The sequence below is a fragment of the Protopterus annectens genome, chromosome 5.part0 (assembly GCF_019279795.1).
Source record: "Protopterus annectens isolate FY-2018-M chromosome 5.part0, PAN1.0, whole genome shotgun sequence".
Classification (NCBI taxonomy): domain Eukaryota; kingdom Metazoa; phylum Chordata; order Ceratodontiformes; family Protopteridae; genus Protopterus; species Protopterus annectens.
The window spans coordinates 811,799,432-811,824,524 of NC_056735.1; the positions used below are offsets into that span (position 1 = coordinate 811,799,432).

Sequence of the window (25,093 nt, forward strand, 5' to 3'; positions counted from 1 at the left end):
ATAAAATAACCTGTTCACATTTCATATTAGAATCATGCAAATCCAAACTAATAACTTCAGCCACAGTGTTTGAACCTAAAACTTCAATTTCATTTTCATTTCCATTTTCATTTACATATTCACATCCAACCACTGTCCCCTTTACTCCCCCCCCAACGTCAAAACCCACTTCATTCACAAAAACAGTTGGTTCAGGAACAACCATGTCAACAGTCCGATCAAGTCCAGAGTCAAACCTACAACAAGTAGTATGTGTCTCATTCAATAAACCCTCTGATATTCTTCTCTCCCCCGGTCCCGGTGTAGTTTGTCCATCAATACAATCTTTTGTGCCTTGTTCAATAACCTCTCGGACCTTCGCGGTCCCGTGGGTGGGTCCAAAAAATTAACCCCTTCAAAAACTTGATCATACATGTCACTGTTAACGCCCTCAGGTGCTTCATTTTCCTGGACCAAATTGAAATGGTTGTCATGTAAATGATGACCTTTGCCATTAAAATTAAAATTAAAATTTGAGTTTCCTCTAACCCTAATGTTGCCAGGTGGATAAGCACTGTTATGCTGATAATCAGCAGTATCCCTTGCAAGCTTTTTGAATTTGAGCGCCATATTTTTGTCCACAAAGCTTTTTAAATTTCTAACAACTTTACAAAATTGAACTTGATACTGAAAAAATAACAAGTCAGTAGTAATATTGTTGTGAAGCTTTAAAATATCTTCACGAAGTGATGTTAACTTGATACAATTATTTCTAACAATAATATTTAACATGTCCAAGCCAGTCTTATCGAACAAAGCAGTTAGTTCCTTGTAAGCCACAGAATCAACCTCAATGCCCATAGGAAGCTTCCATACCCGAAGCCCCTTCGGCACTTGTTTGAGCTCCCTTGAATGACTAAGAAACAAATTATCAAGCTGTAACACTCTGTATTTGGTACAGAGCCTATCGTACCTGGAAATCTGCTCCCTCAGTGTTGGTGAAACAGCAGGCTCCAACCTCGAAACCACAGCCCGGTCAACAAATTCAGGCTCTTCAAACCATGATTGTAAGTCATGGTCCCTTGCTTCACCATCCGGTCTAACTGGAGGAACACGGAACTCCGGAGCTGCCCCTGTGCTCCCATTCGAGCCAGCTGACACTCTCACTCCAGAATTCGAAACCACTTCTGAGAAAGTAACCGGAACAGCAGGTTTCTGCCCAGGCGGCAAATTAGAAACAGATGCAACCGGAGAATGCATAGTAAATAATTCAACCTGTGAATCTGTAGGGCTGGACGCCACTACCGCTTTGTCCTTCTCATAAAGTTTAAGTAATTTGTTCACTGCCATAGATAACTCCTTTAAGACACCCTCCATACTGCACGGCACAGTATACCCAATAACCAGAAGCAGAGTCGACTTGACAAAACACCAAACAGCAACAACTCCCAAAACAGGGTAAAGAACTGGAAATAGAGAAATCACGACAACTGCTTCGAGAGACCAGCAACCACACCAAGCCTTGGAAGTATATCCTTTAATACACACCGACTGAGCGCTTTCACCAAATAATTGGCTTCTTCAGAGTCAGTGTTACAAGTTGTTGTAGATGTTGCAGGTATATAGCAGAGGGAACATATATGTGTGTAAAAGGGTGGGGACATACTTTACCTTGCCCGGGTGTTTGTAATTGTAACACCAAGAATTTGGTATATGTGGCCTCATGCATAACCTGCGAAGCATTCTATATAGGTATGACACAACTCAACAATTTGCTGTAAAATGTCCCTGTCCTCCCTATAGTGTTCTACTATCTCCAGCTCATGTAGGCCCTGGTCGGTTACCTGGGTCTGTACACTCTTCTCCTCCTCCTCCTCACTGTGGGTCAGTTGTCAGCATTCTTCTCCTCACCACCCTCAGTCGCTAGCACATATTGATGGAGTAAAGCAGCAGCAGCCTGTAACATATTTAGTGTTTTTTGCCAGTTAAAAATCCCCCGTCTGAGTACACTGATGGTGCAGAGTTTGTGGGGAAAAAAACAGTCTGTAGGGTGTTTGCATATTTTATATTAGTGTGTTGGGCTGCTGTATATGTAATTGGCTGATTCTGATACATTCCACCTGCCAGCTATGCTAGTTCTCCTTGATTGCCATCATACTGCTGTTTCCCCTTCCCACATCTTCCTTATTTAAGCCCTGAGGTGCACCGCGCATACCTGGTGCTCAAATCTATACAGTTCTGCTATTTACTTTGTTTTTATGTTTGTTTTTTTTGGCCCGCTGCATGCTGCACACACCCTTTTAGCTAATGTAAGCTCTTTTAAGCAGAAATGGCCCTCCCTGGACGCAAACACAATCTGCATTTCATGAAATAAGACATTACAGCCTCAGACACACCCCTTTCCTTAGCTGTGCATACATGTACCCTAGTGTGAGTGCGAGCCCTTTTAACTTTTATCATCTTTCTTTTATCTTGTTTTCCTGCCTGAAAGTCTACAAATGTTTCAAAAGTGTTTTTCTTAATGGCACAACAGCCTAATTTCATTTTGAACAGCTCATGAGAAAGGAAGTGCTGCATGACTTCTATCCCCTCCCGAAACTGGAAATGAAGGGAAAGTTTGAATGGGCCATTAAAACAGACTTTATTGGAAGGTTTTGAAGATGTGTTTACATTAATCATTAAGTTTAGAAATGATTTTTAAGTTAAAACATTATTTTAATGTTCTTCTCAATATTACTGCCTCAGTGAAGCAAAAGCTTCTTTTAAAGGAGACTTGTGATAGGAACTGCAAGACTTGGGGGAAGAAACATGGTACACAAGAGATCTCTGAAGGTAGGTTACTGAAAAGCAGCCTCTATAAACCATACAGTGCTGCTCTACAGGGATTATGTGAAAGCTTTATTAATAAGGTCAGCATACATTATAAGTTACAAAAAGTTTTAATTATTTTTTAATACATAGAGGTTCCCCACCCTCATTTTAAACAACAGCTTTACTGATTTTTAAAACAGCTGTAAAAATAAACTGCTGCATGACTTCTTTTTGTATAAAATATTAAACAAAGTATAAGCTGTTAGTACATTGAATGAAAATAACATAAATTTAACATTTTTTTTTTTAAAGTCACAACATTCCAGATTTATAACAGACACCTTAAAAGCCTGTCCTATATTATGTTATGATGATTACTAGATGTGGGTGTGAATGTTTATGCTTGCATGCTCACATTAGATTGTAACTATATGGAGAAGGCGAGATTTAGATACACATATGTATGTGGTCACGTAGCTCTGTGAAATGTATAGTTCTGTATGATAGTGTGGAGATGAAGGGGGAGTGCACACACAAACCTGAAATCCCATGGTAGTATAGCTTGCATAAAAATAAATAACATTTTAACCTTGTGACAATATATGTATGCAATATGGCTGTCTATAATTAATTAAATGTAAGCACGGGTAATTAAATTAAGTTTAGCTAAACAAGAATTTAATTCTAGTATACCCAGTTAACATTGTCAGTATTAAAGATAACACTTATTTCAGATACTTGATAACACTGACATAAACAGCAAGCTTTTATACACAATATACAGGATTGCTTAAGTAAAAGGTTATCCCACATACCCTAAATAAAATTCAGTAATAAATTATAATGGTCAATGTAGTATACTATGTATATATGTATTATTTATTTTATAGGTAGGATATTTAAAAGTCATAGAATTAGGGGAATAGTGTTTTAAGGAAGTAATGAATAACATATTAGTAAGTAAGTAATATGAACACACTTGAAATAAGGCAATTGTTATAAGTAAAGTGGCTTCCTATGTAAAATGTGATGTTATAAGATTAAGCTAATTGTTTAGTTCTTTTTTATGTCTGTTAGAAGGGTAACCTATATAGTAAGAGTGTATTCTATTTTATTCATGTTGTTTTATTATATCCACATAAGCAGTAGCAAAGATTTGTGATTAGGTAGAGCTATGTGGTTGTTAACGTGTGTTTTTTTATGAAATTTTCATCAGAAAAGGGCTTTTTTATTCCATGTTAGAGAATAAAAATATTTTACAGTTAGATTTTTTAATACTAGTTTTATAATGTTTATCCATAACAAGTTGCACATATATTAGATCTGTATTCATTGTGCCAAACCATTGTTCTTTAGTTTTTAAACCATTTTTCTGAAAGATGCCAAGGTATAAATGTATTTCACTAAATGTTAAAGGGTTGAATAACCTTTTAAAAAGAAACGGTTTAAATAAGTATTTAACATTACATAAAGCAGATATTGATACACCATTACAAAATGTCTACACAAACTAAAACCCTGTGCTACCTCAGCTGATCATCTACCACCACACTTCCTCAAACTGGCTGCTAACTCCATCACCTACCCAGTCAGTATCCTTATACATAGGTCTTTATCTGAATCAAAAGTACTTACCATATGGAAACAATCTCACATCGTCCCCATCAACAAAGGAGGCAACTCTTTTGAACCAATCAATTTCCGTCCTGTATGCATCTTGTCACCCATATCCAAAATTCTTGAGAGGTATCCATCAGTAGGTAATGCAATATCTACTGCAAAACAATCTTTTAACAAAAACCCAACATGGCTTCCAACCTAGCCACAGCACAGCTACAGCCCTATTATCTTTTGCAAACATTAGAGACATACACACAACTTTGAAATAACAACCAGGGGTTGACAATGAAGATGCTGAAAACTCCACTCTATTCCAAAATTAAATAGTAAGCAAATAATCACCACAAACAAAAGGTCAGTGAATACAAAATGAAAATTTTATTATAAAACTTGCACAAAATTCTCTACCGCCTGAGCTATTACAGCCTTTAACAGAGTATAACTCCATCTCCTTTATCCCTTACTTTTATACACATTCCTTAATACGATTGTACAATAAAACAATAAAACAATTGTTCAAACAATTAGTTGCCATAACATCATAACAAGCACTTCCAGCTTTATTCCTGATTCAAGCCTGTAGGGCTCAATGTATCAAATTTTATAATTAACATAATTTCTTTTCTTCTCAATATATTTTTAACTTCAAAAGTAGTCATAACATTATTCACTTCTACTCTATCTAGCACAGTTGCTTGTAACCCATCCAGGTTCCCATTGTGGCACTCATTAAAATGTGTTGTTATTGGGCTTGTTTGTCTGTTTTTCTTTATATCTCTCACATCTTCATTTAGCCTGGTAGAAAAGTTTCTTTTGCTTTCCTCCACATAGTACTTTTCACAAGGACATTTTAAGCCATATATTACTCCTTCGGTGTTACAACCTAATACATTTTTAGTATGAAATTTCTTTCCATTAATATATGTAAAGTTTTTCACTACATATCTGCATACACTACCTTTCTCACAAATACATGTGCCCCTTATATTCACCTCTTTTTTATTTGTTATATGGGGCATTCTAAATTTTTCATGGATTAGAAAATCTTTTATGCTCCTGCCTCTTCTGAAAGAAAATCCTATTGTTTTGTTTTGTAAGAAGTCAGCATTCCTTTCCAACACATTCCAATACTATTTCATTTGGCTAACTAGTTGTTCAGAAAAGATCTCAGACCTGGGGATGTTCATGGTATTGTTATTAATGAGAGTGCTTACTATTAAATTTTTGAAAAGAGTGGAGTTTTCAGCATCTTCATTGTCTACCCCTCGTTTTGCTATTTCAAAATCTTTTACAGACACCATGAACATGGCCAGGGATGCAGGATGCTATACAGCATCAGTATTCCTTGATCTCTCCAAGGCCTTTGACACAGTATGTCACCCCTTACAACTGAACACACTGTCAAACTTAGGCTTCTCACATAACACAGTACAATGGTTTCAGAGCTACCCCAAGGATCGTAAACAAGCAGTGAAATGGTCCAATGAACTCTCACCATTTCTACACAACCCTACTGGAGCCCCTCAATGCTCCATCCTAGGACCGCTACTCTTCAACATTTTCACAAACAACCTTGACACTGCCTCTCACACTGGGACCCTCATTCAATATGCTGATGATTCCACCATAATCTGTACTGCTCAATCACTACCAGAACTACTTTCAAAATCTCAACAGTCCTTTACAGCAACTGAATGGTGTCTAAGAAATGCCCAACTCTTTCTTAATCCAAAGAAGAAGAAACTAGTACTCTTTCATTCCAAAAACACCTCCCCTGTCACTGATCATTTTAACATCCTTGCATCTGGCAACACTGTCATAGAAACGGTGAAGGAAACCAAACTTCTAGGAGTTATCATTGACAGTAAACTTTCATTTGACTGCTATATACAGAAATATATAAAGACAACTCATCAAAAAACTGGGACTCATATATAAATAAACATTTCTTTACTGCAGCAACCAAAGCTACCTTTGCAAAAACATTTACCATCCCTCCCTTTTTTTATGGTGCCCTTAGCCTAACTAACTTACAAACTTCTACCTTAAGCAAGATGTAACAGTGCTACAACAAAGTTGCATAGTTTGCCACAAACACCAAATATAACACACACCACTGTAAACCACTCCTGGAATTTAACTGGCTTGAATTCCCCAACCAACTTGTCTTTATTCAGGTATCTACCTTGCACAACCTGATTTTCAAGCCTACTACCTGCCATGTGCTAGCCAATTTAATTAGACCTTACACATCAAATCGATCTCTATGATCAGAAGACAAACATTTCTTAGCTATCTCAAAACCCACAAGAAAACCAGGTCACTCTCTGTATTCATATTCTGTCTCTATACTTTGGAATTCACTACCTCTAATTACGAAGTCTATGCCGGGCCTCACCCATTTCAAAGTCACTTAAAAAAAATCATCTCAAAAATACATAGATCTGCTCCTGCATAAAGTCTGCCTAGTGCTCAGCTCTTCCTCTTCTTCCACACTAGCCTTATCCTCCTCCTCTTCTGTCACATTTCAATCCCTCAAGGTCTGCAAAATCCTAAGGCTCTAATAACTCCTTCTCTGTTTCTATACCGTATCCTTAAGTACTGCTTAGATCCCTCACTATCTTTCAGCATCACAGACGTTCTGGCTATTATTTTTCCTAACTGAAACCAACATTCTATTTTTCATGTACTACAACAGTCAATATCACACATTGCACTACCTATGCACTATTTTTTGGACACTACCTATATCATGCATGGTGAGAGTGACTATCATTGTTTATAATTTTTTAGCTCTATAGAATTGTCTAGATGTGTAATATATGTTGTAACATCTTGTAACATAATTTGTTTCTTTTAACTTATTTTTGTTTAGGATTTCTAATATCATTTGTATTGGATTGGATTATAGTGTATTTGTATTGTACTGTATGTGGAGCTTGTCTCTGCAGGCCTCTGCTGAAAATGGTTTGTGTAGGCCCAGTCAGACCACCGTGGTAAACAAATGTCAACTAAATAAATAATTAAATAAAATAAATTGTCTTCTTACGAGAAACACATCATTTGACCGAAGCTTTAGGCAGTTTGTAAATAAAGGAATATTTAATTCCATTAGGTTCTCATTTTACTTTGAAAAGAAGAGGTATACTTTTCATTTGGAAGAAAGCACTAGGTTTACCTAAAATAGTTCACAATTATTCTGATAAGAATGGTAAGCTGGGATTTGTGGCAAAAGAAACAGATAAAAATCATTATGCTCTCATAAATACTTATTGGATTCCTGAAATAGGATCTAAAACAGCCAGGAAGTATCTATATATTATGATGTTATATTCAAAAGGAATTGTGGTGATAGCCAGAGACTTTAGTTTATTTTATCAAATAAAGACACCTCTAATGAGAAGAAAGTCAGACTATCTTCTACAGTAAAGCATTAAATCACTATATTATAACCCCAAAACCTGACATACACGAATATGGAAACGTCGACACATATTTGAGCAATCCGCGAAAACACCTAACGTCCTGAACCACGAAATTAAAAAAGTAGAATCGGCATAATTGGCCAACCCCACCAGTCGCTATGTACCACCTACACAAACAAAATAATCCACATACATAGACTTAACAAAACCCTACTTCTAACCCTAAACTAAAGCTTACATATATTACTATGTATGCACTTACCTTAACCCGCACCCTAACCCTAAGGTCTGTAACTATTGCACAACTACGTTAAGGAGCTATACCCAAACAAAATAAATAATCCACATACATACATGTAACAAAACCCTACTTCTAACCCTAAACTAAAGCTTACATATATTACTATATATATGCACTTACCGTAACCAGCACCCTAACCCGAAGGTCCATAACTATTGCTCAATTACCTTAAGGAGCTATACCAGAGAAGGGCCAACTATGACGATTCAACATTTTGAATTTCACACTTCAAGATGTTCAGTGCTTTCACGGTTCGCTCAATATGTGTCGAGGTTTCCGTATTCGCGCAACTGCAGTTTTGCGGTTGTAATAGGTAACCAGTTTAATGAATATAAGGAATATTTTAGAATTAAAACTACAAAGCTCTTTAAAGTATATACATTATTCCTTCAGATATAGAACATAAACCAATATTGATAAAGTTTTCTATCAAATGAGCTTTATTCAAAAACAGAAGATGTGTTAATAGTCTTGTGCCCTTTGTCTGACTATAATACCATTATATTCACTCTAACCTTTAGCTCAAATATCTTATTTTATTGTCAGAGGTTACCTGTATATGTAATTAAAATAAAATGTTTTAATGATTGTTTTATTGAGAGAAATTAATCAATTAATGGAATTTAATAGCAATGGGGAGGTGATAGCTGCTAGATTATGGAACACCTTAAAACCTATGTATTTGGTAAAGTTAAACACTGGCATATGTGTAAAAGAAAGAATGGGGCAAGGACTTGATTGTTCTTCAATCTAATATAGACAAATTATAGATAAACCTAAAACCCAATGACAATGCTGCAAATATGGAGTTAAAAAAGCTGAATTAGGAATACCAGGAAATACTTCAACACAAGATCTCAATCAATCTGGAAACAAATAAATTACAGTCTTATTCAGTAAACCCAAAGAATCTACATAGAATAGCCATTAGATCAAAAAATATGAATAAAATAAGAGGAAAAAAAACATCAAAATAACAAATCTAAATGACATATTACAATGTTTAGTAAATATTATGAAAAAAATAATAAAACATAGACAAGCGTAGATAATAATGAACTAATTGATAGCTTTTTAAAATAAAATATACATAATAAATAAACTAATAAACAAAAAAGTAAACTGATAAGTCTTATTCTTTAAAAAAATTGAAAGACCAAATTAAAAGTCTCAAAACCAACAAGGGTCCAGGATTAGATGGTATCATCCTAGACTTGTATAAACTCCTACCCGATAATATTTTCAAAACCTTATTGGACATCTTTGAAGAAGTCAAAAGCTCTTCTATTATTCCCTCCCTTTTGAAGATCCTCTATAATTACACCTATAATAAAATCAGATAAAGATCCTGTATTATATAATTACACCTACACTAAAATCAGATAAAAATCCTTATCATAATTTTCTTATCTCCCTATTTCACTTTTGAATATAGACTACAACATTTTCATGTCTATACTAGCAAAAAGACTAAACCATATGCTCCCGGAATTAATAAATGAAGATCAAGCTGGCTTTATAATGAACAGAAGAGTAAAATATAATATTATAAGAGTGTTTTCAATAACTGATATAGTAAATAAAACTAAAAATGAATTATAAATAATAAGTCTAGATACTAGTAAAGCTTTCAATTTGTTTAAAATAGTAAATGAATATAATTTTTCTCTAGTTTTACAGCATTAATTAAAACACTTTATAGCAATTCAGTATCTTTTGTCAAGATAGATTCCTTTCTATCTAGACCCTTTAATATAGGAAAAGGTACAAAACAAGGGAGCCCTCTTTCCCCTTTATTATTTGCTCTAACTATAGAACCACTAGCTAACTATATAAGAGCTAACATAAATATTAAAGGCTTCAAAATAAATGAAGACTGTTCATCAAAAATCCAGCTTTTTTGCTGATGATATACTGTTGACATAGAATGCTTGTTTGATCATATACTCAAACCCTTGGATTACTAGGAAAATGTTTCAGGTTTGAAATGTAGTCATAATAAATCTAAAACATTGCTGATAAACAAAAATAACTACTTTGTTAAAATTATATAAAACTTTTAACTGGGAAAATTCTCAAATTAAATATTTAGGTATCACTATTGAATCTAAGAACAAAGATTTCATATTTATAAACTATAAAAAACTTAATGGATGAAATCATAAAGTTGACAGGCAATTGGAACAAAATATTCTTTACTATGGAATATAGAGTCACCCTGATTAAAATGATAATTTTACCAAAAATCATGTACTATAGTCAATCATTAATCCTCCCCCAGTAAGAAAAATAAATTCTATCTTACTTAAATTCTTATGGTACCCTAAAACAACAAAGAGTATCTTTAGACTGGCATGTCAAAAGTTGGGAAGAAGGTGTCATTGGGTTTCCAAACACTGAGCTACATACTAATGCTGTAATTATTAAAATAATATTGTGGTTAGATTCTTCATATATCTCTTGCTGGAAATATTTACATGAGAAAATATCAATAGACAACAATAAACTTATCATAGAGTGCCATATGAAACTGGGTATCACTATATTCTACTGTGCTCTAAAAGATTTTGTTCTGAATGAAAAACACAAGTTTACTTTTATTAACCAAATCCTTTCAATCTTTAAAAGGTCTATTAATTCAAATAACTTAGTCAAGGAATTACTAATCCTGGTATTCCCCATTGCATTCACTAAAGTTAGTATCTTTTAATGCAAACACAATGACAGCTCTCAAAAATAGTAACCTAATATGTCTTAATGGAAATAAAATACATCCTGTTGACTATTTAATAGCATAATATAGCACAGAGCAAGGAAAATGGTTAGATATACACACATGTAAAGACTATATGCAGGATAAAATCAAAATATCACTAGATCTTCAAACTAAACCTCTTCCAAAAGTCACTGCCCTATTCTGTAGTGGGACACCCAAGTAGAATTCATATCTATCAATTATATTATTAGAACTGAATTTGTTACACCAGATATGACAATCTGGAACCTCTCAACAAAAAATAATAATGGACCATTTCCAAAACTAAATAAAAAGTTATTGTTAAAATCTGCAGAAAAGTAAATGTCCTCACTTTACTGAAAAAAATATACATGGAAATTTCTGAATAGAGTCTTTCTTACATCTCATAAAATTACACAAATATATAAAACAGGAAAATGAAATATTGGAGGTAATGAAGTTCTTAATGGTTACACATAATAATGGATTGTAAGATGATAAATTCTTTTTGGAGTGATTTTAGAAACTTTTCTCAGGCTTTGTGGTGAGACAATTGACTTATTACTGACTCCTTGATACTGTTTAATACTCAGATTCTAGCAGCTATACCTGTTTCTCAAATACCTCTTCTTTGGGCAATACTTGACATTTATTTATTTATTTATTTCCAGTTTGATTGCCGGGGAAGTCCACTGGGCCTAAATGACCCATTTTCAGTGGAGGCCCGGGGAGAAAAGCCCCAAGATACATTATACGGTGCAGATACAAAAGATACAAAAGTATAAAAGATACATTATATAGAACAGTTTACAAATATGTGCATTCAGTGTCATGCATAGTCAACAAAATTCATTGTGGTTGATCTTAAGGGTTATACAGATTCATTTGAGCAAACACTATATGTATTAGGTGTGGAAACACTTTACATACACACATTTAAAGTAAATGTGGAAACACTTTACATACACTCATTTTAAATAAGATGCTATTTACAACATTTACAAAGTTGAGTCATGTGATAAGTAACTATAGGAGTTGCAGAGAGCTTAGATACACTCATAGGAAAATAGCTATGGGAGTTATAGAAAGCTTAGGAACCTGGGAGAAAACCTCCTGGGGGCATACACTTAGAATGATTTAGGTAGGGTAAAGGCAGGTACATTTCCATTTAGTGGACAGGTGTTTGAAAAGCTGGGTTCTGAATTTATCTGAGTTTGGTATAGTTCTTAGAGTGGAAGTGAGAGAATTCCATTTCTTTCCTAGTGAGAAAGAGAGGAGATGTTGGCCAGCAGGACGTTTGGGTTTGTGGATAGCAATTAAGTTTTGATGTTCATATTTGAAAGTTCTGTTCGGGGTGTAAGGGGGAAGGATATTTGTTAGAGCTGGACATTTTGTTGGGTGAAATACAAGTCTGTGTGCAGTGGTGAGTTGGAGGTAGTCTAGGTAGTTTGTGAGTTCTAGCCAATTCAGAGACTGTAGGGTAAGGCAATGATGGGTGGAATTTTTGGATTTAGTGCCAGATTTAGAGATTTTTTTGTAGCAGTTTTCTAGTTTGGAGATTATGGAGGTGGACAGGTTGGTTAGGAGAGGGGCTTCGTATAATAAGGAAGGAAGAAGATAAGTAGTGGCCAGAGTATGCCTAGTAGAGTTGAAGAGAAAGAGATTGCTCCTGTAGAGCATACCTAGCTTTTGGTGGGTTTTCTTAATATTTTGTTGAATATGGGTATCAAACGTGAGGTGTTCGTCAATGGTAATGCCAAGTAGTTTAGCGGAAGGAACCACTTCTATAGGTGAGTTGGCATGACTAAGGACTTTGAAAGCATGTTTGTTGTAGGATTAGGTCTTTGTGGGAGGGAATAGTAGAATATTTGATTTATTTGCATTGAGAGAGAGGTGGTTTTGGCACATACAATTTTCGTTAGTTTAAAAAGCAGTTTGGGTTTTAGTCAGCAATTCAGAGAGGTTTGAGGCAGAGCAGACTAAGGGTGAATCATCTGCTTATTGAATGATTTGGCATCAGGAAAATTAGTATGAAAGTTGTTGATGAAGATGTGAAAAAGCATAGGCCCAAGGATGTATCCCTGTGGTATGCCAGTTGGGGTAGGTAAGAAGGAAAAGGTAGAGTTCTTCCATTTGACTGCCTGTGATCTGTCTGATAGGTGACTGGAGAACCAGGATAAAGTGTTTGGTGAGAGATGAAGATTTTAGAGATGGTAGAGAAGGTGTTTGTGGGAAATAGTTTCAAATGCTTTAGACAGATCGAGCAAAACAGTAGAAACCAAGTGTCCTGAATCTTGGGCTTGATTGACCATTTCTAGGAAAGAGAGTAGAGCAGTTATAGTGCTATGGCCTGGGTGGAAGCCATGTTGGGTAGATGCAAGAAGATGGTTTTGGGTCAGGAAAGGCATAAGTTGGATGTGGATGTACTTTTTTAGGACTTTGGAGATTGGTGAGAGCAGAGCAATGAGGCAGAATTTTGAGATGCTGGTGTTTTTGTCTCCTTTGTGAAGAGAAAGAATATAAGCTGAGTGTCAGAGTTTGTGGACGTATGATTCCTTTATACATCTGTTAATAATGATGCTGATTGGGATAACTATACCATCATCAGCACATTTTAGGAAGTAGGAGGGAATATTTTTAGCAGCATTAGAGCAAGGTTTAAGTTTAGACATAAGTATTTTTATAAAGTTAGTGGAAACAGGTTTGAGCTCAAACATAAGGGGGGGTTATTAGGGGAGTTAGATGGAGGAGAATGAGGGACTGGTGAGTTATTGTTGGGGAAAGTCTTGGTCAGGTCAGAAATAGTTTCTATGAAAAATGAGTTAAATTCAGAGCCTAGTTCAAGGTCGGATTTACTTGGGTCAGGACAGGGGTTATTCTTAGAGCTTGGATTGAGAAGTGAGTTTATTGATTTCCAGAATTGCTTGGTGTTTTTATTGTTATTGGACTGGAGCTTGATATAGTAGGATTTTTTGTCATTAGTGATTAGCTGTTTTGCAAGGTTATGGAGCTGTTTGTATTGGAGCAAGGTATTGGGCAGTTTATTGCTTTGGTAAAGCTTCCAGAATTTGTCCCTTTGGTGCATAATTTGTTTTGTATCTTTGGATAGTGAAGGAGCTGTATTAGTTTTTATCCTTTTGTTTCTTAGTGGGGCTAGGGAGTTTAGAGTGTCTAGGAAGACAGAGTTGAAGTAGTCTATAGCATTGTCAAGAGGAAGGGTGTTTAGAATTTGCCAGTTCATTTGTTTGAAAATGTTTGAGAAAGTTGTGGGGTTGAAGCTACTTGAGGTTGCGAGTGCAAATGTATTGATGCTGGTGTGGGGTAGTTGAGCAATGAATGAAAACTGGGTGGTGGTCGCTAATGGTGTAAGGAATTGTGCCAGAGTTATTTTATTTGGACTGGAGGCTAGGATCCAATCAATAGTGGATCCAGGGGGATTTATTTTGTTAGGTTGGTGATGGAGAGGATTATTTGAGTAAATTTATAGGGGTTGATGGACAGGGAGGGAGAGAGACTATTGACTTTATTCCAGTCAATATTTACATCTCCTAGAATTTAAGTTTCATAGTTAATTTCAGTTGATGCCCATAGGAGGATATCTTCGAGGGTAGAGATATTGTTACCAGGTGAGATATATAGGGTAATGATGCAGATATTCTTGTGTTTATTCATTTTTAGTAGTCCAGCTGTAAGTTCAGTGTTGTTGAATTGAGGAATTAGAATTTGGAGGGGAATTAAGGCAAGAAGGTTAGAGTAGACTAAGGCAGTGCTGCCACCTTTTTTATTTAATTGGTCATTTCTGAGAGTATGAAATCCTGGAGGCAGGATCTCAGAGTCGGAGATATAGGGTTTGAGCCAAGTTTTGGAGATGGCTAAGATGTCTGTTTGGTTATGGCTTAGCCAAGCTTGAAATTGGTGAACTTTGTTGTTTAGACTCTGGGCATTGATAGTAAAGATTTTTAGGGTGTTATGGGGGGAGGAAGGGGATAAGGGGTAGGTGTTATTAATAGAGGGACTAGGACCAGGGTTGTGGTGGATATCTCCAGCTAAGACTAAGTTGTTAAAGGAAATATCCTTTAGCCATTAAAGTTTGCAAAGTAAGAGTTTAGGTAGATCTAAGATTAGTTTAGGTGTCAGTATCTTAGCTGTGGTGGAGAAGATTATAGGGTGCAATAAGTGCAAAGGGTTAGTCTGAATGAGCGAAGAGGAGATAGAATGGAAATGAGAGTAAGATTGAGTATGAAGGTGGGTTTGTATGGTGGTTATTTTTGTAGGTAATATTGAACAAGCATTGGAGGAATATGAGCTGGCATAGTATAAGGAAATTAGGAACACAAGGAGGATGCAAGGGGCCTGGAGGTGCAGTGAATTAAGGAAAGCATATCTGTGCAAAGGGAGAATGATAGGTATAGATTAGGAGATGAGATATGGCTATGAAGAAGAGAGGGTTTAGAAAGACATAAAGCTTTTCTTACTATTATAAGAAAGAGGAGAGAACTTTAATTGCTAGGGAGGTAGACAGAGTGATGTGTTTAAGTGGGACTGCTGTAATTAGGTGGAGTAATGAGGGAAGAGTACCTATTGGGTAATTAGGCTAGCTAGGTGGGGAAAGGGAAGAATAAAGGTAGACATGCTGGGGCAGCTGGGAAGTGGGGGCAGGGTAGGGGAGTGGAGTGAGCCTGCAGGGCGAACTAAGTGGGAAGAAATACCCCAGATGCTTTACTGGCTGGAAACAATCAGTCAGAGTCAGGTTGATAACTTGCAGGTCTAACTGCTTAAATAATAAGAGCTCACACTAAGAGGTTTAGCTGCTTAGCATTTCTGTCAGAACCTAAGTTAGAAAATGCTGTAGGGACTAGCAATGGGTTCCAATTAAAGCTTTACAAGAGTAGGAGAATAAAATAATAAATAAATAAATAAATAAATAAATAAATAAATAAATAATTCATGCCATAGAGTAAAGTATTGATCAGTATCTCATCAGTGTTGACTATTATTCAGTCATTACATGTCCGAAAGCAATATTTTTGGTCTGGAAATACTTGACTTCCAAATATCCAGTAATGGTAAGCAATCTGTAATCATGCATCTCACTCATTCTTACATGACTGGAAGTTTCAGTTATAACTTCTTTATCAGGGTACCAGTAAACCAGTGAGTAAATAGAATTAATCATTCAAACTATCAGCCTATAATGAAAATTCTGCTGCCAATTCAATGCAGTATTGCTCTCCAGCTCTGCCTGGTTAGGAAAACACTCCATTATAAATTATTTGACTGTCACGTGTTCAGGTGTTGATGAAAAGTAGAAGAAATAAGATCAAATTGCCTACCTGTTTGGTATTACTTTAATCAGAGAAAGTATGGAATGTGAAGTCAGCTTGGCATAAAGGTCTGCAAAAGCATATATTGTGACAGATCAGCTAAAACAGCTTTTATCCTTAATTCAGGTTTGATAGCTAGACTTCAGAATCCATTCATCAAGCAGTTACAGCTGTGAATGAATAAACTGGTAAACTAAGGCTCTACATTGTGGTCTGAGATGAACTGACATTTAAGAATAATCAAAGACATCTCAAATAGGACTGTTCTTAGCTCAGGCTACTGAAATGACAAAGAAAATGTCAGTAAGACACAAAAAGTGAGGCATATATCAACTAAAGTGACTGCTCTTGAAATTCAACTACTCTGTTAGTGAAAATATTCCAGTCAGTACTCTCTCTAAATTAATGAATGTGACTGAAAAACTTCCAAATGGTACCTTACCTGAAGTGAGTGTTTAATCTGCCATGACTGCATCTTCAGTCAGAGTCTCTAATTCATCAAAATATGGAAAATAAATCAAGAAGTCATCCAAATTCACTGATCTTGTGACCTGTTATAGTAAAGACTTAATTATAGAACTGCTACTAAGTGTATGTAATTATCTGTGAAAATAATTTAATTGCTATATCTCCATATGTGCATGTAAACTGTTAAAAAGTATATTACATTTTTCCTCTAAAATAATATATATAATAGTATGCATTATTTAAACTATAATATTGAATATCTTAAGCTTAAGGGGAAAGATATAAATGGATAGAAGTTATTGCATGCTATAAATTTAAGAAATACATGCAGGACACCATTATGGCCTATCCTGCCTTATGCTTGCAGTTGTGCTAGTAAAGAGTGCAAATGTGTTTAGAACAGCTCTTTAATGTCTGAAATTTGCTAACAAATATGAAATAAATTACTACAAATATTGAAATCAACATCACATTTGTATGTGTGTGTGCATTGTGTGCGTTGTGTGTGTGTGTGTGTGTGTGTGTGTGTGTGTGTGTGTGTGTGTGTGTGTGTGTGTGTATGTGTGTGTGTGTGTGTGTGTGTGTATCAGTGTGTACAGCAGTATCAAAGAATATGACTGCTGTGTCGTCATGTACCATAAACATACTATGAAACATATTTATTGCAGATTCATTCATCTCTGTACAGTTTTGACAGTCATCCCTGTATATGCAGTCAGATGCACAATGCATACTTCATAGTATCTGGCTGTGCATTACCCCCGACCCGCATACACACACGCACACACACACACACACACACACACACACACACACACACACACACACACACACACACACACACACTTATGCCTATAAATGCAACCATAAGCAGACAGACAACACTCTCAGCCATGCCTGCTCCATTTAATAATTAAAATCTAAGGTGGGGGGGACAACATTTTATAAAACTTGACTAGGAAATAGAGTAGGAAATATGCACAGTATCAACAAAAAAAAAGATAATCATAATAGATCAGATGGCTTACTTGATCAGAAGGTCAAAATTTATTGAAAGCATCAAGAAGCAGAAGTGAAAAAAATCTCTGTATTTCCCTGTGGAATGGAAAACAAGTCATGGTAAGTTTTCAGGACATTACATGAGTTAGTAGAAATGAGTAGTTTAATTTCATCCTAGAGAAGGCAGACAGACATAGAGATGAAGCTGCATAATACTTGTTTCATTGATATTAAAATATAACATTCAATGATATGTTATTGTTTCATTTTCAGAGCACTGAAAGTTTTATCACTGCTGAAGTCCATTCCAGCTCCACTGCTATGTTTTCAGTTAATCACAGTGAAATTCAAGATACTGGATTAATCCTCAATGGATTTCCTGGGACTCAAGAAATACAATACTGGATTTCTGTTCCTTTTACCTGTATGTTTATAACTGGCTTGGTGGGTAACCTCACAGTACTGATAACTGTGGTGACAGAACCCAGTCTCCATGAACCCATGTACATTTTTATTGCTATACTAGCAGGAGTAGATCTAATTCCAAGTGTTGCTCTCTTGCCAAAGATATTAGCCCTTGTCTGGTTTGGCTCAAATGTTATACAGTTTGATAGTTGTTTTGCGCAAATGTTCTTCATTCATTTTTCTGCAGTCATGGAATCATCCCTCTTACTCTTCATGGCCTATGATCGCTACATTGCAATCTGCCAGCCTTTGAGATACTCATCTATTTTAACCAGAACATTTATAATGAAGGGTATTCTGTTACTTTTAGCCAGATGTCTCTGCTTTGTCCTGCCAATTCCTATACTTGCCAGACAGTTGCCATATTGTGGGACAGGCCCTGTCCGTAGTGCTTTTTGTGAATACATTGCTGTTCTCGATTCTGCATGTGTCCATACTCTCATCACTGACAATTATTTGTTCATCTTACTTGCTTTCGTTGGAATACCAGACGCAGCATTGATTGGCATTTCATATGGCAGGATTGTGAATGCAGCATTAAATTTGAAATCAAAAGAAGCACGCCAGAAGACATTCAGCACTTGCAGTTCTCATTTATTTGTGATTTTATTATTTTATATCACTGGTAGTTTATCATTACTGACATATTTTTCTGATAAGGTACCAGAACACACTCGTGTGCTATTTTCTATCATGTACATTATTGTTCCCCCAACACTAAACCCACTTATTTATGGTATAAAAACAAAAGAGATTTTGCATGTCATATTAAAACATTTCAGAAACTTGCATCATACAGACAGGTAGAAGACAGTCCTACAAACATATCTGTGTAGGAAACATATTTAAAACTTAAAATGATGCAATTTTTCATGCAAATACACATGCTTTATCATATAAATGCGAAGCAGATATGCAGCTTTTGAAGACAGCACAATCCAGCATTCTAAACAATTTCATGTTATCATAATCTAATCAAGGAAAATACAACATGCAGACTTACCTATTTACAGGAGCAGCTACAGAATTTTAGCATTATTATTTGAACCGCATTACTTTCACAGTACATCCTTAAACATCATGAATAAAAATTTCATAGCTTTGACTCTGAAGCGTGTTAATAGTCGTGAAAATGTGCTTGCTGAAAACAGTTTTAAAACCCATGCAGTGCTAAAACACACACACACACACACACACACACACACACACACACACACACACACATGCACCATTTTATGGGTATTTTATGCGAGTCTATATTCTAACCGCAAAACTTCACATATGCGAATATGGAAAAGTCGACACATATTGAGTGAACCGTGAAAACACAGAACGTCCTGAACTACGAAATTCAAAATGTTGAATGGGCTAATTGGCCAACCCCACCACCCGCTATGTACTACCTAACCAAACAAAATAAATAATCCACATACATACACTTAACAAAACCCTACTTCTAACCCTAAACTAAAGCTTACATATATTACCATGTATGCACTTACCTTAACCTGCACCCTAACCATAAGGTCCATAACTATTGAACACTTACCTTAACAAGCTATACCAGAGAAGAGCCAACTATGACAATTTGACATTTTTAATTTTGTGCTTCAGGACATTCGGTGTTTTTGCGGTTCGCACACTATGTATCAACGTTTCTGTATTCACGCATCTAAGTTTTTGAGGTTGTAATAGGTAACCATTTTATGCATATGGGGTATGTGTGTATACATACTTGATATACTGAGTGTAAATTGTATTATAAGGCAAGGAGAGATACCTGCATAGAGAAACAAAGGCAGTCTGTACTAATCCTGTTAAGTCAGTCTGTACCAATTCTGTTAAGGAAACAACAGTGGTAAAGTAAGGAGAGAATCAGCATCCAGCTTAACTTACTTCTGTTAAGGCAGTCTGTATGAATTCTCTTGATGAAATGGCAATTGTAAGGTAAGGAGAAAATCTTGGTTAGAGAAACAGCATACAGCATTCACTTGACAATTCTGTTAAGGCCATGTGTGTGCCTTGCATTGAGAAGTGTGTGTGCTCATTTTACTTGAGAAATGCTCAATTACTTTTCTTATTTGTAGAAAGATGGCCTTATGTGAGAATGGCAACAGCATCTCTGCATTGCTGATTTACTTGAAAGTGTGTGAGCTTTTCTGTTAAGGAAATGGCAGTGGTAAAGTAAGGAGAGAAACAGCATTCATCTTGAGTTCTGTTAAGGCAGTCTGTATGAATTCTGGTAAGGAGAGAAACAACATCCAGCCTTCACTTTGAATTGATTCTGTGAAGGATGTGTGTGCTCATGTTACTTAAGTGCTTACTTACAAATTATGGTAAGGACAGAATCTATCCACTTTGACTTAATTGTTTGTGTGAAAAGTGCTTACAAATTCTAGTAAGGAGAGAAACAGCATTCACTTGTGCGTATGTGGGAGAAGTGCTTACTTACAAATTATGTTAAGGAGAGAAACTGCATTTGTGTGTGTGTGTGTGTGTGTGTGTGTGTGTGTGTGTGTGTGTGTGTGTGTGTGTGTGTGTGTATGTGTGTGTGTGTGTGTTTGTGAAATGCCCCAATTAGGTAGAACTGGTAGTTAGGGTTACTCAGACTCAAACCCTGTACCTTAGGGATAAGGAGCAAGAGCTTAAATTATCTACCCGTACCACCACCAATTGTGATTCAAGGAGTTAAGTCCATAGTTCTACTCAAAGAATGTCTGGAATGTTTGGCTCATACGTTTGGTCTGTTCCTCTTAAAATGTATCATTTTCTGGCAAATCAGTGAAAACTGAATTCACTAAGTAATGATAGCCATTTAAGTTTCAGTCTTCCTATCTTTCAGGAAATGCATGGTAACACAAACAATTTTATTCTAGCAACTTTTCTAAGATTATACAAGTAATGTTTAAAATTTGTCCCTGGTTTTAGGCATTTGTCCCCTGCCCCAATAAATTTTGCCTTTTTACATATTTCTTGTGCTGCATATTTCTTCAGGGGGAGAGAAGTTTAGTGCTGCTTATGCCAGCTCTGTTTGAGTTGTTAGTAGCACAACAGGTAAAGTACAGGCTTTTGCAGTAGAAGGCTGTGGGTTCTACTGCCATGGTATGTAGAAGGATTCCTGATACTGTACTGTGTTGTACTTTTTAAAAAGAGTGGATGCTGCAGTCCTGAGAATGTCCACTTTGGTGGAGACACCTAGTAACTATGGACCTGTTATCAGTTTGCCATCCATTCTCTATTGCAATATTACTAGGTTATATTTTTTTAATTTAACATAGGCAGTTTATTCCTCAAGGGCAACAGGCACTTTATTTATTTGAAGCTGAAACAATGAAATATAAAGTTTTTTGCTAGCAGAAACATCTTCATCAGTTACAGATCTCTTTAATGTAGAAATTTTTAGATGACTTTTACTTCTGTACAGATTGTGCATATTTAGTGATATTGGTGGATTGTAAACATTTGAGTAGACTTTTATGATGGAAATGTTCTGAATTGGGTAGTTTTGTCATTATTGGTTCATGAATTTTATTTCATTACTTACTGGAAAAATGCTCAAAACAATACATTTAAAACATGCTCTAACAAGTGTGCTGTATTATACAAGGAATATAATTTAATACAGTCACGATAGTGTATCAAATGAACATATGTATGTTTCCTGTGCAAGGAGCATATGATTTGAAAACAGCCCAAAGGTAGTCTTTATCCAACACCGGCCAGATGCATTTTTTTAATGTGGGTTTCAATGCTGTCTCAATGAAGGTGAGTTTCAAGGGCAGAGAAGTTAATCTATTTTCATTGTGAGACTGTATTGCTTTGTTTAGCAGATGTCTATTAGTCTTTGTGCTATAAAATTTAAAAATAAAAGTTTTAACTGAAATCCAAATAATCATTGTAGAAGTAAAGCAGTATATACATTACAGTGTTTATGGTAAATGAGGTGAAATAGCCAAGTAATGTGACATTGGAATGGCTGCAGGGGGAGGGCCTGTGTATGTGGGGGGGGGGGGCATTTGACCATGATTTTGTGAGGGTGAAAGGGCAGCAAACTCAAAGACAGCCCCAGGTGGCACAAACTCTAACTATGCCACTGATCAATAGGCCATGGAGAATGATGTTTGGTGGTCCTAGCAAACTATAATATTATTTTGCTAAGATTATAATATTGCCTACCATTAAATGCCCTACTTTTACAACAAAACCCACATACTGCAAATCACCAAAAACAAAATCCAAAGGTCCATCATCTTCTCCCTTCCCAGTGAACATCATTGCTACACATAAAAAAAATGGTTACCATACCATTCACTACAGGGTCTGGGGTCATAGTGTAGTTGTCTGTTCTTTGGTTTGCATTTGAACGTTGGTATCCAACAATTCCAATAAAGTGGGTAAGGTTACATAATTATGTATGCAAATGTTATGTTAATCAGTGTACAGATTTGTACCTATTATTCATGGGCCTTGGTCCAGATTGATGATGTTTCCAGGTTGAGAGGTTATGCCTACCACTGCCGTTTCCTTAACAGAATTTGTACTCAGACTGTCTGCCATGATGCATGTTTCTCATAGGCAATACACTGGAGCTGTAGCAGTGCACACACTTTTCAAGTAAATCAGCAATGCAAAGATGCTGTTGCTGTTCACACATAAGGCCATTTCTCTCCACATAAAAAAAGTAATTGGAGCACTTCTCAAGTAAAATGAGTACACACACTTCTTAATGCAAGACTCGCAGAATTAAGTACATAGTCAAAATGGTCCTGGATGCTATTTCTCTAAGCAAGTTTTTTTCTTTACCATTGCCATTTCCTTAACAGAATTCATGCAGACTGCCTGCAGTGATGCACATTTCTCACACACACAGAGCAGCAATAATGACTAAGCTGGAGCACAGTCTTTTTTGCCGTACCTGGGCAACATCTGACCAGTCTGAGTTTGCAAGTTAAACTGAATATATGGCAGCTAGTCATTCTAGGCCTCATGAAGCGACATCATCATGCACTCTGTGCATGTGATACATCAGGAACAAATTAAAAAATAAAAAATAAAAAAAAACAGGGACATTTGGAGATTAAAGGGGTCACTCAGGAATTTATGGCACCCCAACAATTTGCCCTAAAAACTGGTATTTACTGAGGAATTTGGTATGGTTGGTAGGTATGTCTCTCACCACTGACTGTGTGCTTGGTGTATTGCAATTGATGTGGTAGTTTGCAGGAACATCACCCTTGATGAAGGGGATGATAATGCATTTTTTTGCATTAAGTTTAAGACCATGACATTGGCACCAGTCATTAATCTTCTTGCAAGATGTTGACATCACTAGCAGGTTCAAGGATCGCTCACAGTTTGCAGCCATCAGCAAACTTTGACAGCCACAGTATTTTAGTTTTAGCCTGTACTTCAGGGAAGTATATTCAAAAGAGTATGGGTCCCAGAACCGATCCCTGTGGAACACCACTAGTTAAAGGTCTGCTGGATGAGGTGGAGTCTACTATTTTGACCATATGAGTTCTGCCAGTAAGCCAGTTTGCAACCCACCTGACAATATATGGGTTGATACCCAGCTGGGTGAGTTTATCAATGGTGCCTGAGTGAGGGAATGTATCAAAGGCCTGGCTAAATCTACATAGGCTATATGCACATATTTTCACTTGTCTAGAGATTTAGTGAGTGTCTCAAGGAAGTCCACCAGGTTTAACAGGCATCATCACTCATTGACAAAGCCAAACATTGTGGGGTCAAGCATTTGGAGATTTACTATATATGTGTTAATAAGGTCCATGACCTTGCAGATAAGGGTGGTCAGGCTAATGGGTCTATAGTTCCTGGGGTCCATGGATGTACCCCTTTTATGCAAAGGGATGATGGTAGCTGTTTTCCGTTCTGCTGGGACAATGCCAGTGCTTAGGCTATGATTGAAAAGCAAGCTCAATGGTGATGCTAATTCCTGCTTTACCCCATGGAGAACACAACCCATGATGTTGTCTGGTCCAATAGAGGTTGTGTTTTTGGTCACAGCCTTGGAGAAGGCATTTAATTTAGGCAGGGGACAGGTGTTAGGGATGTTTTGAGGTATAAGTGGCAGGGACAGGAGAGTGAAGGTTTCACTGAACTTGTCAGCCAGCATGTTTGCTATATCCCCAGGGATCTACCTGAGAACAACGAAAGCTGAAAATACTGACAATGAAAAGACAGACACTGGAAGACCGACAATGGAAATAATCGACAGTTCAGAATCCCGATGCTGAAAACACCGGCATGCGAAATGAGCCCGACTGTGTAAGTATGCGATAGTGACAAACTTTAGGGTTAGGGTGCGGGTAAGATAAGTGTGCATTAGTGAAGGACTGTAGGGTTAGGGTGCGGGTAAGGTAAGTGTGCAATAGTGACGGACTTTAGGGTTATGGTGTGGGTAAGGTAAGTGTGCGATAGTGACGGACCTTAGGGTTAGAGTTTGGGTTAAGGTTAGTGCATAGATAGTTGTGTATGTAAGGTTTAGTGTAGGTTTGTAAGATTTTTGGTGTGCTTGTGTTGTGTGTGTGTTTTTTGGAAATGGATTTGTTTTGTTTTGTTGACTGTCGGGATTATGGTTTGTCGGGCATGTGAACTTTCGTGTCTTTCAGCTGTTGGTGTTGTGGTGTTGGCGATCTCATTGTCGGTGTTTTTGTTCATCGGTGTTATGAGGTAGATCCATCCCCAGGTTCTAGATGTACAGTACCATTAACTACGATTTCAGACATATCTGGGCCTTACATTTGAGGATAAAAATGTAACTTATGAATGCCTTCTGGTTGTCCTTAGGTAGGGAAGCTAATTTGCATTCATATTTAGCTTTGACGGACTTGACTAGGAGTCTTATTTGCTTGTTTAAGTTGAGGAGGGAGTGTTTCCAGTTATAAGACTGCTCCTTTTTATTCTTAGACAGCAATTTCTTTCTCCTATTGTATAGCCTATT

At 36.4% G+C, this 25,093-nt stretch overlaps 1 protein-coding gene across 1 annotated transcript; it reads left to right on the forward strand.

The window, feature by feature from the left end:
* Positions 1-2,787: 2,787 nt before the first annotated feature.
* LOC122802196 (olfactory receptor 52K2-like) lies at positions 2,788-24,360 on the forward strand. The gene is made up of 3 exons (XM_044071861.1): positions 2,788-2,811; positions 17,938-18,889; positions 24,299-24,360. Exons 1-3 carry the CDS (start codon positions 2,788-2,790, stop codon positions 24,358-24,360), a joined length of 1,038 nt encoding a protein of 345 aa, XP_043927796.1.
* The last annotated feature ends 733 nt before the right edge of the window (positions 24,361-25,093 follow it).